The sequence below is a fragment of the Lissotriton helveticus genome, chromosome 11 (genome assembly GCF_964261635.1).
Source record: "Lissotriton helveticus chromosome 11, aLisHel1.1, whole genome shotgun sequence".
Taxonomy (NCBI): Eukaryota; Metazoa; Chordata; class Amphibia; order Caudata; family Salamandridae; genus Lissotriton; species Lissotriton helveticus.
Genome location: NC_136072.1, coordinates 1,050,692,794 through 1,050,706,997, shown reverse-complemented (window position 1 = coordinate 1,050,706,997; position 14,204 = coordinate 1,050,692,794). Strand labels below are relative to the sequence as shown.

Genomic DNA, 14,204 nt, shown 5'->3' with positions numbered 1-14,204 from the left:
GTGTCAGTGTAGAGGCTATTTTACTCATAACTAGTACATTTCCTCAAATGACGTATGTTAGAAATAGTACTACTCATTAGTAGTACAGAAAGAACAGTAATTTAACTCATGTAGCAGCTTAGTATATATCTTTAAATCTCAGAACGTTTTACAAAACACTTACGCTTACTGGATGATATCATCAAGATGTCATTTGAGATGTCGTCAGTGATGTCACGGACCATGTCACGAGTGATATAATATGTGACATCATAAGCAGTGCATTGAGGGGCATAAGTTATAGTTAGCTATGGTAACTATAACTGCTGAATTTCTATGGTTTTGTGTGTGTAGAATCTGAACCTAACTATAATGACCATGTAACCTTTGTTTTTTCCAGTTAATTTCTAAGTTTAAAAAAACAAATCCTAATGATAACGTCCCTGTAACCTTTGTTTTTTTCCAGTGGGGATAACAAACAACAAAAATAAATATATAGATAGATATATTCAATGAAAAAAACAAAAGTTACAAGGATGTTATAGTTATACATATACATTAGGATAAATATATAAGGAATACAAAGGTTACAGGGATGTTATAGTTATACAAATACATTAGCATAAGTATATAAGGTTATCATCACTTATGTTTGGGAAGTCTTCTAATCCAGATAGTCTCTCACTAATCGAAATTTGGAACACCTCGGATGCCGGGGAAATCCCAAAGTTGAGGCATTTGTATCTCCTTAGCTCCAGGTGGGCATAACATCATTATACGCCTACTGGCTGGGTTGAGCATCAGCTGGTGGTAGCCAGCATTAAGATCCAACTTTGAAACATTACGCACCATTGATGTCTGCAATTATGTCGTCCATTGTGGGTGTGATGTGTCAGTCGAGCCTTATGGTCTTATTATGTAGTCTTATACAGAGCCAAATGGCTCCCGCCTGCTTCAGCTTTGGGTATTGACCATACGAGATACCTTCTTGATTATGTTTATTTGTTCTAGCCTCAAGATGCCTTTTAGACATTCCAGCAAATAGAAGAGGAAAGAAAAGATTGTATGGGTGATGTTCACCTGCAGGTCATGCAACTTGCGAGCAAAGAATACTAGGCATAGGTCTTCTGCTATGTGGAAGGCCAGCAATGGAGCCCTCTAGAGAGTGGTGGCCCTTGTTAATTACCCACTTTGCCCACACCTTAAACATATGTATCTGCAGAAGTCGAAAAATATATTAATTAGATTGTGTGCAAGTCACCACATACCCTGAAAAAGTGTCCCAGATTAAAATGAGACTTTCTGGTCCTTTGTCAGCTGTTGCAATCCACCGCCTGTCTTCACTTACACAAACACAGGATATGGAGCTACAATGGCCCTAGGAAACACAGAAACATTCATTGTCATAACAATCAAATTAATTTAATCTGTGTAATTTACATTACCAATGAGAGCAAATGCCAGCATAAGAGTCCGTTTTACATTGTATGCCACGTTATACTCAATTGCAACATACAACAAGGTCATGGAAAGCACACTTGAATCAACTTCAGTCACTGGCGATCACTCAGACCAGTAATTACACAGGGCCGCATTCCAGATTATCGTTTTTTGCTGCTCCAATAGGAGCAGACCAAACCAAACTACCAGGCCAGGTGCCTTCCAGATAGGAACGCAAGCAACCCCAGACCAGTTTGGACCTACTTAAGACTTATCAATGAGATATAGCTGGAGTACTGTGACACAGTGAGTGTAGGACCCATGTCTGGGCATACACGTTTCACTCAGGACATTTATTGCAACAAACAACAAGGGGATGGAATACCTGAAATAATTTAAACCATTGGTGATTGCTTGGGCTTGCATTATAGACCATCGTTTTTCACCAATGTCATTAGAGACCGGTCATATGGAAATCAGTCTTAGTCCTGCTCCAATAGGAACAGTCTTGCCCAAACTCCAGTTCAGGTAACCTGCGGATGGGAACACAAGCAACCCCAAACTAGTTTTGACCTACTTTGGTCTCATTCATAAGGTATAGCTTAGGCACAGTAAGAATGAGACGCACGTCTGAGCATACACCTGTCCAGCCATGGGTCACCTGCTCATTGTGCTGTAGCACTCAAGCTGCACCGTACTTAAAAAGGCCCACACAGAACGAAACTGGTCTGGCATTGCTTGTGTTCCTGCTCAAAGGAGAACTGGTCTTGGAGTTTGGGTTGGAGAACTATACCTTTATGGGCACCCTAAAATGACATCTAAAAGCATCTCCAACTTGTTTAAAATCTAAGTTTTAAAAGGATGTATCGAAGGGTATTGCCCATTCTGAGTCTATGGGAAAGTGTGTTCATGCATATGGCCAATGATTTTGTATCCAATTTTAAATTTCCGATGAACCAGTTGCAATTAATGCACCCAAAGACATTCTGAGATGATTATCTTCAAATTAAAATTTTGAAAAATAGCATGGCTTGAACGACATCAGTAAATCACATATCTCTTGTTTCAATCAACCGAGGGGAGATTAGTCAGAAGATCAAACAAGAAATAGAGACAAGAAGTTGTGTGTGAAGGCACAAGTACAAAAAACATCTGGTGTAATAATTTACTTGAAGAATTGAACACCTTAAAGTGACAGGTTACCCACTGAAAATTAAATATCAAGTCTGGTCTAGGTAAGCTTTTGTACTAGGATGATCACCGTTGAGCCTTTCCGACTGTATCTGGCTATATTTATTTATTGATTGATTGATTTGCAAAGTGTTTGGCTACACAGCTGTATTCCGGTGCTAAAAGACAACAGTCAAGTCAGAGAGGGAGTGTTACAGCTTGAGTTGATATAGCCCTGTTTTTCACTCTTGAAAAGTTTTATATTGTGATTTTTTCCCATACAGAGGGGCATGGTGTTTAATTTGGGGATCAGGAATGAGAAGATTCTTCCACCATTGTTTCTAGGTGGAACCAGTTGATGGCCTAGGTAGGAGGGCTTCTTATTGTGGACTGATTTGCGGGTGATGCTTAGTGCTTTTAAAAGGATTATTTTGCTCACAGGGAACCAGCGTAAGGTGTCAAATGCTCTTTGATTGATGTAGCTTTTGGGATATTCAAAAAAGTCTGGCTGCTGTGTTTTGAACTGTCTGGAGTTGATTTGGGATATATTTAGGCATGCCAAAGTATTTCCATGACTGATCCTCAGCATTATTAGTTTCTGGACCATTATCCTGCGGGAGGACTTAGAAAGATTTATGGTGAGTGTTTCCAAATTAAAAGACCAAATGCCCGCCACTATACTGGCCTGTTTAGAAAAGGAAAAATGTGTGTCCATGGTGACTCCTCTGCTTCTACCTGGGCCATAGGAGGAACAGTAGGGTGGTTAAGTGCATCCGGTCACCAATGAGGGGACCAGGTCCAGGAGCGATTACTGAAGAGTAAAATTCCAGTTTTATCTCCATATAGCTTTACGTACTTAGTACTCATCCACGGAGTTACCTTAGGCATACGGTTGACCTAATTTGCCTTTTGTGTCTTAAAATATTTTTGATCAGGAAATAAGCAGTTATCATCACCATATGACATTATGTTGAATTCAAATGGTTTTACCAGAGAGCCAGAGAAGTCAAGTAAATACTGAACAGGATGAGACTGAAAGGATACCTGAGGATTGCCACAATTGTGGGTGAAGTTGTCTGACCTGAAGGTTTCCATGGACACTATTTTATTTGAGTGAAATGATTGTAACTAGCTGAAAGCCTCCTCATGAATGCCAAGTGCAGTAAGTGGGGAGATCAGTACTGGTTGGGATATGGCGTTGAAGCCCTCAGAGAGATCCAGGGCAGCGGAGCCTTCATGATCCTAAACCGAACCTCAGACATTGCCGCAGAGCAGTTTCTGTGCTGTCACATGGTCTAAAGCCAAAATGAGTGGAATCAAGCATATCCGTGGCCTTTATGTATAAGGAGAGTTGCTAGGTGGATTAGGTGGTCCGTTTGCGAAAGGGTGCCTGAAATGGGAGGGCTGCATGATCGACCAGGGAATCATAAGTGGTTGAGCTATACTCAGGGCAGTTATATTGCTAAAGATGGAATCAAGTGTGTGGCCTGCTCTATATGTTGGTAGGGCAATGTAGTTATAACATTGCTAGAGTCTCTAGAATGTTACTGGTGTCCTTATTGTTAGTATCCTTTAAGTGGAAATTGAGGTCCCCTGAACCATAAAGTTTGGCTTTGCTAGGACAAAGGGTGCCAGACAAGAACCAATGTTGGCAATAAACATATTCCCTGTCCCAGAAGGGCAAAATATAAAAGGATCATGTGGAGGTAATCCTAACATTAAAAGGTAAGCTCTCTGAGTGGGCCTAAGAAAATATTTAGTTTTTTTGGCTCTTGAGTGGGCCTTTGATAACGTGGCTCATTCTAAAGCTGTGGGATGCAAAATCACATGCTGTCCTGGAACTAGAAGCTATAGAAATACTGAAATAGCTCTAGACAGGAACTACCTCCAGATTCTGATTGAAAGTGTCAGTAAATTACAATATAGAATCCAGATATTCAAGGGAATCATGCAGGCCTGTAAGCTGCCCCTGGTTCTTGTCAATATTTAAATAGACAGCCTTAGTGCACCTCTTCAGAAACACAGTGCTGATGTAGCTATTCAGGTGCTCTAGCACCATCCTTTCCCTAATAAGCAGAATGTTATTCTTTATAACACAGGAAACTTTTGTTGCCAAAAATCTATCATCTTTTACAACTTCATGAGACATTAACACAATAATAATCATTTAATAAAATGTAAAGAAAATGGTTATTTACTTGCAGCCCTTGTTAGAATAATTTCATTCTGGTGTGTGGGGACCCCAACACACTTAGGGCCCTATTAAGTGTTTGGCGGTCCTCCTGTCAGCCCACCATCGACGTGCTGACAGGAGAACCAACACGCCCGTTGTGCGCCCATTTGCCAAATAAAGAATTTAATCCATGGTGGGCGGGCGGTGCTGCAGCAGTCTCGCAGCAGCAGCTTTTTAAGGCTCATAGGAGCGCTTTAATAGCAGACTGCTGCCGTGACAGCGACTGCGGCATGTTCCTGCACAGTGTGGTACAAACCATGTTTTGCATGGCATAACGTGGAGGAACAGGGGTGCAGTCCAGGGGGCACAACTTGTGCCCCCTGCATACACTTCCAGGCCCAGAAATGGCAGGGGGCCCTCTCGGGCCCCTTTACTTCCATGTCCGCCACCCTTTTCATGGCAGGCTCACAAAGGGGGGTGGAAATGAACGTCAGAAAATGCTCAACAGTACCACAGCAGCACCGCCAGCATATTCCTGGCCCTTTCCTCTGCACAACCGCCACACTCGGAATACTGCAAGAGGACCCACAGTGGTGCCAGTGGTCGGACCGCCACCACCAGTACGGGGGGGGGTTGCTTAGGACTGTTGTAATCATAATAAGGCCCTTTATATCAATATATACGTCAATTATATAAACAAAGTGGGTAAAAGAGATAACATATTCAGATGTTTCAGAATATCTTCCAAAAGCCTACAACAGGCATGATTTCCAAATTTTAGACTGCTAGTTGTGAAGGAAACCTTTTCCTAAAAACTACATTGCAGCACCTATAAGTTTAACTGCTGCCTACATGTTGAAGGAATGGGAAAAGGTTCAGCCTGATAGGCTTACATTATAATCGCCATGTCGTTTTATGGAGCCAGGGCCTTCTACTACCCATGATGCCTTGTACTAGAAATTTCTTCAGGGAGGAATTGTTTTCTGAAGCAGAATAGTGGGAGATAGGACTAAGTTTCAGACGTTTTTATACCGGACGCTTAACAAATGAGGCTGGGGAGAAGGGAGAGTTGTGTATGACTTTAATGAAAGTTCTCTTGATGCAGAACTGGACCACAGTTAAATAATCATTTCCGGTGCATGATAGGATCTTCATGGTTCATCAATAACGTGATAATAGAGTAGCAAGCTATAAATATACTAACTTCGTGGCTCTTGGGCATGAGGCAAAATACCCAATATGAGAAACTGAAGGCACATTGAATATAGGATTAACCAAGAGGTTCCTCAGAGCAGTTTGAAGAACACTAAAGTCAGTTTTTGTCTTGGAATCATGACAATAATGTCTTGATAAAATGTGGACTGATTTTCAAGTAGCTGTTTTGATGTGTCTGAAAAATGAATGTTTCCAAGACAAGCTATGGTGGCTGCCTTACTGAAATGAGCTGTAGGTCTCTCTGGCAGGGTTTTACTAGACAATTGCTAACACAGGGATATACAGCATCAAACAATCGAACTAGGGCCAGACTGTTTTGAAGTGGACAGACCCTGGCAAGTTTGACTATAGTTGCTAAAAAGTTGGCTAGATTTGTGTAAGGTTTTGCTTGATCTAGATAGAATCTAGGGACTCTTCTGACATCCAGAGAGTATAATGCACATGCTGGTGAAGAAGGATTGCTAAAGAAAAGACGGAGAGGAATGTTCTGTTTAATATGAATATCTGATACCACTTCAGGAAGGAAGAAAGGATACGTTCTCATTACAACTCTGTTTGCAGGAAACACCATGGAAGGGTCAACTACTGGTAGGGCTTGAATTTCACTAAACCTACGAGTTGACATGATACAGGTTAAAAAAAAGCAGTCTTCAAAGAAATATGCCACAATGAAGCCTTGTGAATATATTCAAAGGATGGGCCCATTAATTTTGACCACATGAAATTGAGCTCCCACAGAGTAGGAGGTGTACTTATGGAAGGAAAGACTTTCTCAGGCCCTCTAAAAAGGCTTTTAGGAGAGGAATTTTTTAAAGGAATGTTTGATTAGGACCCTTCCAGAAGACTGTTATAGCACGAAGGTGGTCTTTGACGGAAAACAAAATAAATTTGGTTTGGCCAAATTCAACAGGTATGGCAGAATCAATTCCTCTTGGCCTGTCATTCACTTGTACCCTTGTTATTGACACCATAAGCAAAATTTCTTCCACTTGAAGGAATAGCAAGTCCTAGTTAAAGAGTGTTTAGGCTCCCATAGATATTTCATGCATTACTGGGGCAGCATTGAATGCCCATACTGCCTGATCCTAGGAGCTACTGTCGAGTTCAAGGATGTCAGGTTTGGATGGAATATGTAATATGGTGAGTAGGCTGGGTTTGTAGGGCAATCTATTGAGTGGCTTAACCGCATGCACGCTAGCGGTTTTCCCACTGTGCGCTGCGTTTTTTTAAAAACCGCGTTACATGACGAGCTCAGCTCGTCATGAGCATACGAGCGTCGTCACTCATGACGAGAGCGCCGAAGTGGTTAAGGATATTTGTAACAGGTCGGGGTACAAACACTGCCTTGGTCAGTCTGTACAATGAGAATTATTTTTGCTTCGCAATTCTTGAGTTTCATTATGAATGGGAATAGTAAAGGAAAAGAAAGAACAATGTACAGTTATATCATTAATCCGTTTATTAAAATGGCACTGGCCAATGAACCAAATTCCAGTATTTATTGTAGGATATCCACATTCTGCAAAAATGTATTGTGGAATATCGTTAACGAGAACCCTTTTTTGATTTTCCTCTTAAAATTGGATGGTGATTTCAGATTTTTAGTAACTGAATTGCCTTTATTTAATGGACACGGCACAAGACCTACTATCAGATTTTTTATGAATCACAGAGGGACTGATCTCATGCCTCCTTGTTTGTTCAGGTAGTGCATGGTTGTTGTGATGACTGTATGAAACCGAATCATCAGAGATGGTAGAAAAGACTTGTTAGCTAGGTAGCCTATCTGAAGTAGGAAGAATAATCGTTTGATGTGGAAATAAGATATTATTTTTGGTAAGCAGGATAGAGGAGTCCTCAAGATTAGCATGAAATATGGTAAAAGGTTCCACTGATGATAGAATTAACAATTCATTAACCCTCTTTGTTGATGAGATTAACCCTCTTTGTTGATGGGATTAAAATTTAAAGGCTGTTTTCCATGAAAGATGTTGCAAAGTAGCTCTATGTAAAAGCTTAAACAGAGCACTCATTAGTTTAGACAGCACTAAGTTGAGTACCCATGGAGGTTATGCTCTTTTCACTCTAGGAAAACCCTTATTGAGACTCTCCAGAAAGTATTTATTCACTGGGATTTTAAAGAAGGACAACTGCTGTGGAGATTTTATGTAAACTGTTATATCAATTAACAAACAAGTTACTTACCTTCGGTAACGCATTATCTGCTAAAGACAATCTCTAGCGGCAGATTCCTTACCTTTGAATTGCCCAGGCATCAGACTGGATCTGGAAACCTTTGCTGAGCAGTACCGATGTGCACCGTTGGGTGACTCCGTCAGGCTCAGTGGGACGTCGCCGGCGCAGGGTTATCTCCTTTTCACTTTTTCATTCCAGAAGACCAGAGCCATGACGTGAACTGACTATTGTGTGTCACAACTAGGGCCCTGTAAAAGGGAACAACTCTAGATAAATGAGTACACAGATTGGGGAGGCATGGGTGAGTTTGTAGGAATCTGCAGCTAGATGAACAAGTTACTTACCTTCGGATACCCTTTTTATGGTGGATACAATATCTGCCTGTGGATTCCTCACCTTATGAATTACCCCGATGAGCAGCATTCCACTGAAACTTTTCTCCTCAGCTCTCCCACGTCAACAAGGACGTCACAATGGTATGGCTCCACAAGCAACTACGCGTTATGTCATTAGAGCTATAAGAAGACCTTGTTGGCATGCCGATGTCAGTTCCACCCATTTTCTCTGTACTTTTGAGGCAAACAGCTGTACTGACAACATTTTCACAAGTGTACACAGTTTACAAACAGAGCCAACACTGGACATTTCTCTTCTTAGACATTTTCTAGTGCCAAACATCACATGATTCCAATAATAAATCATATAAAAAATACACTGATTATTTTTCGGTATAAGCAGACAGGCAACGGGGAGGCAGGTGGGTCAGGAAGGAAGCCATAGGCAGATATTGTTTCCACCAGAAAAAGCATTACTGAAGGTACGTAACTAGTTCTTCTGACGGATACATCTGCCTGTGGATTCCTCACCGTATTAATTGAATCCCTAAGCAATCCCACTCCCGGCGGAGGGTGTCTGCCTGCCTGTACCAAAATATCCTGCAGCACAGAACGTGCAAAATGGCCCTCCCTCTGTTGTTTGTCGATTTAGATACCGTATATAGATTTCCCGATATATATGCCCTTATATAGGTACAATTCACATTGCCCTTATTTAGGCATAGAAATCCAGCCCTTATTTAGGCATTGCCCATACTAACCAAATACAGGCATGGTCAACTACATCCGATCCTCTCCGTCACAACAAGTTCTTGGAAAACCAGTCTCTTAAGCCTTTAGGACGTCCCCTTGCCTGGATATTGATTTCTCCAAGAACTCATTCATTATGCATGAACATCTATTCCTTAGGAGTTCATTCATGACGTTCATATGCCTGACTTGTATGTAAAACACAGGCATTCCTAAAGGATGTATGACGGTACGACGCGTACCGTCACAACGCGTTCCTTTACAACGCGTCCCTTACAACGCAAGTCGTTACAACGACTTGCGTTGGGGGCGCGGATTTAGAATAGTATAATTTACTATTCTAACACCAGTCCCCGTGGACACTAGGGAAGGTGTTGGAATAGTAAATATACTATTCTTAATCCTGTAGCGCCCTCCAGCGCAAGTCGTGGTTACGACTTGCGTTGTAACGGATGCGTTCTAAAAGCCACGCGGAGTAAAATCCGCGTGGTAAAGGATGTTTCCCATTCCTAAACACCTTCAAGGTATAAATATACCTTCACTTGCTATGGCAAGGCACGGTGCGGTTCGGCTACCTACTTGCACAGCGCGGCACACCACAGCAAGTCCCGATGGAAGTCAACTCCCCAACTGATGCACTGACCAGACGCTGTCACCCTCCTCGCCCAAAATCCAGCCCCAGTGTTTCTGACTCCCCTTGCAGGGTGTTAGAGATCGAGTCCTGAGAAAGAGATACAAACCTCTCTCATTCTAAAGGTATGGAGCTGATTAAAACCTAGAGAAACCTTTGGGAATTCTTGGCACAACTAAACTAAAGCATAGCTAAACAGCACCTACTTCTTCCCTCGTACTAGACTTAGGTTAGGTACACTGGGGTAGGATTATTTTAGAAGCACCAGTTGAGTATTTTAGCCTGTGTTATTTATGTATGTATTTTTATATATGTCATAGCTACAGACCATGCTATTACAGTATTATTTTATATTACTGCTAACGCTGTACGCATTATACTTCGCATTCTGTCTTACGATTGTAGCAGTTCATATCTCTTGCATGATAAATAAGACTGTTCAATAAACCCTTTTTATTGAAACCCCTGTCTCTCTATTTCTGTGCAACCCTGTAGAAACGAAGCATGCACGATTGACTGAGTGAAACTGTAATCTATTGTTTCCCCAACTCTGAAGATATTGTTCCGACCCTAAGGGAAACAAAGTTGTCATGTTTATGCAGTTGTCAGAAACTAATCCCTAGTTTCTAGGGACCTCTGAGTTAGCTGGCACACACAAGTAATTAAGTTTAATGTACTCGATAGAGACATACTGACTTCAGTCCTATGTCAAATCTATAGCGTATATTATTCCAATGAGCAGAGCCTATCAGGGATATAGGAACTACACTACACCGCCTCGCCTCTGAATCCAAACAATAGTCCTTCTCAAAAGTGTGGAGGGAGGCCCAAGTTGCTGCGTTGCAGATGTCTACCACAGGGACACATCTAGTGAAAGCCGAAGAAGAAAACCTAGCTCTGGGAGAATGAGCTTAAATACCTTAAGGATGCTCCTTCTTGGCCAAGGTGTAGCAGATCTTGATACAGAGGATAATCCACCTGAACAGCGTACTCTTGTGGACGGCCCGGCCCTTCATCTTGCCCACATATCCGATGAAGAGGTGGCCTTCCAACCTGAAGTCCTTGGTCCTGTCAAGGCAGAAGCTGACCTCCCTTTTAGGGTCCAGGCAATAAAGTCACTCCTCTTCCTTAAAACTGTGAGGGGAGGGTAGAAAGTGGGTAAAATGATGGATTGCCCTAGGTGGAATGGAGTAACAACCTTAGGCAGGAAAGCAGCTCTGGGCCTAAGAACCATCTTATCCGCAAGGAATGATGTAAATGGAGGCTTAGAGCTAAGAGCTTGCAACTCACTCACCCTCCTTGTGGAAGTGGTTGCAACCAAAAATATTGTTTTAAATGCTAGAAACCTTAAGGGACAACTATGTAATGGTTCAAAGGGTGAACCCATCAAGAATGTGAGAACCAAATTTATATCCCACCGAGACACGATAAAAGGAGAGGGAGGAAATGTATTTGTGAGACCTTTAATGAATCTCATAACTGTGGGAGTTTTAAACAATGAGGGTTGGTCAGGTAAACAGAGAAAAGCAGACAAGGACGACAAGTAGCCTTTAGCAGTAGCTACTGCACAATCTTGTTGAGCTAGGGAAAGAGAGAATCTCAGAATATCAGACAAGGGGGCCTGCAAAGGATCAGTCGATCTCGCTCAACACCATTTAACAAATGACCCACCTACCAGAAGAACAAGTTACTTACCTTCGGTAACGCTTTTTCTGGTAGATACAATATCTGCCTGTGGATTCCTCACTTTGTGAATATCCCCTTGCGTCAGCAACATTCGGAAATTCTTTTCGTAGCCTCGCGCCGACGTGGACTTGGACGTCACAGAGACACGGCCTCGCACGCGACTCCGCTGACGTCACCGACGCCTATAACAGGCCCACGCCGGCGTGATGACATCAGTTCCGCCCTTTTTTCCGTGCCATCGAGGCACACGGACGGACCAATGACAGTAGATATATACATAATATACACAGTACACAATAGTCAAGGCAAAACACACAGTGTAAAGCAAATGCAAGAAAGCAGTTGAAACATCTCCTTGACAACAAAATAATTACATTACAGTAACTCTGGCATAGAAGAGTGGACAACGGGGAGGCGGGTGGGTCAGTGAGGAATCCACAGGCAGATATTGTATCTACCAGAAAAAGCGTTACCGAAGGTAAGTAACTTGTTCTTCTGATAGATACATCTGCCGTGTGGATTCCTCACCTTGTGAATAGAGTCCCACAGCAGTCCCCACTCCCGGAGGAGGGTGTCCACTCTTCTAAACCAGGAAATCCTGAAGGACAGAGCGAGCAAAGTGACCGTCCCTCCTCACTTCGGAATCCAAGCAGTAATGCTTCGCGAAAGTGTGGAGGGAAGACCAAGTTGCCGCCCTACAAATATCCTCAACAGGTACACCTCTAGCCAATGCTGAGGTTGAAGACTTAGCTCTTGTAGAATGAGCCCTTATACCCTCTGGTGGTTCCTTACCGGCCAAAGAGTAGCAGATCTTTATGCAGAGGACGATCCATCTCGATAAAGTTCTTTTATGGACCGCTCTTCCTTTCTTGCAGCCAGCAAATCCAACGAAGAGCTGGTCTTCCAAACGAAAGTCCTTGGATCTGTCCAAGTAAAAGGACACCGCCCTCTTAGGGTCCAGACGGTGCAGTCTCTCCTCCTCCTTAGAAGGGTGAGGGGGAGGATAGAAGGTAGGTAAAGTAATGGACTGTCCTAGGTGGAAGGGAGTAACCACCTTAGGAAGAAAAGCAGCCCTGGTCCTGAGAACCATTCGATCAGCATGAATGGTCAAGAAAGGGGCTTGAAACTAAGAGCTTGAAGCTCACTAACCCTCCTTGCCGAGGTTATTGCAACGAGGAAGACTGTCTTAAGGGTAAGAAACCTCATGGGACATTTGTGAAGAGGCTCAAAGGGAGCACCCATCAAAAAGGTCAATACAAGATTTAAATCCCACTGAGGCACAATAAAAGGTGAAGGAGGGAACTTATTAGAGAGGCCCTTCAAAAACCTTAAAACCACAGGAGACTTGAAAAGAGAAGGCTGGTCAGGCAAACAGAGAAATGCCGACAGCGCTGAAAGGTAACCCTTCAACGTGGCAACCGCAAGCCCCTGCTGCGCCAGAGAAAGGGCAAACTGGAGAACATTAGACAAATGGGCTTTCAAAGGGTCAATAGACCTTTCCCCACACCACGTGACAAATTTCGACCACCTATAAGAATAGATGGACTTAGTGGAGTCACGCCTGGCTGACAAGATGACATCCACAACGTCAGGCGGGAGGGAAAAGGAATTCAGGTTGCCCCGTTCAATCTCCAGGCATGAAGGTGCAATGGAGCTGAGAGAGGAGGTCTGCCCTGAGAGGGAGACGGAGCGGCGGGTGAGAGGAGAGGTGGAGAAGATCTGTATACCACACCCTTCTTGGCCAGTCCGGGGCGACCAATATGACTTGGGCCCGGTCTTGGCGAATCTTCCTCAGAACCCGAGGAATCAAGGGTATGGGAGGAAACGCGTAAAGGAGTTGACCTCTCCAACTCAACTGAAACGCGTCCCCCAAGGCTCCTTGCATCGGATACTGGAGACTGCAGAATGACAGGCAGTGCGCATTCTCGTAAGTGGCGAACAAGTCCACCGAGGAGTTCCCCACATCTGAAAGATGTCGTGAACCACCTCCGGGTGAAGCCTCCACTCGTGGTCGGCAGAGAACTGCCGACTGAGACTGTCTGCACGAACGTTCAACACTCCGGCCAGATGATTCGCCATCAGACAAATCTGATGGTCCTGAACCCAGGACCAGAGACGCAGAGCCTCTCTGCAGAGACACTGCGATCCTACTCCTCCCTGCTTGTTGATATACCACATCGCGGTCGTGTTGTCCGTCAGGACTTGAACCGACTGACCGCGAAGGGAAGGGAGGAAGGCCTTGAGCGCTAAACGTATCGCCCGCAATTCTAGAAGGTTGATGTGAAGCAACCTTTCCTCTGGAGACCACAAGCCCTTGACCTCCAGATCCCCCAGATGAGCACCCCACCCGAGAGTGGATGCATCCGTTATCACTGTGGCCACCGATGGAGGCAGTTGGAAAGGTTTTCCTTGAGAGCAGGTTGCCTTCCACGCCCCACCAAGACAGATCCGCCGCAGCTTCTCTGGAGATCCTCACTGACTCCCTGAGATCTCCGTTGTGCTGATACCACTGCCTGCGGAGGCACCACTGGAGCGCCCTCATGTGCCAGCGCGCATGGTTGACCAACAGAATGCATGAAGCCAACAGACCGAGCAGGCGAAGGACCTTCAGGACTGGAACGACCGCTCC

The 14,204-nt window shown here is 43.7% G+C and overlaps 1 protein-coding gene across 1 annotated transcript in view; it reads right to left on the bottom strand.

Annotated features, from left to right (window-relative positions):
- CFAP251 (cilia and flagella associated protein 251) overlaps nucleotides 1-14,204 on the bottom strand; it is a 591,575-nt gene that overhangs the window by 490,188 nt on the left and 87,183 nt on the right. The window contains exon 5 of the mRNA XM_078667546.1: nucleotides 1,248-1,357. Within this exon, the coding sequence (XP_078523672.1) occupies nucleotides 1,248-1,357 (110 nt within the window). The remainder of the gene's footprint in view (nucleotides 1-1,247; nucleotides 1,358-14,204) is intronic.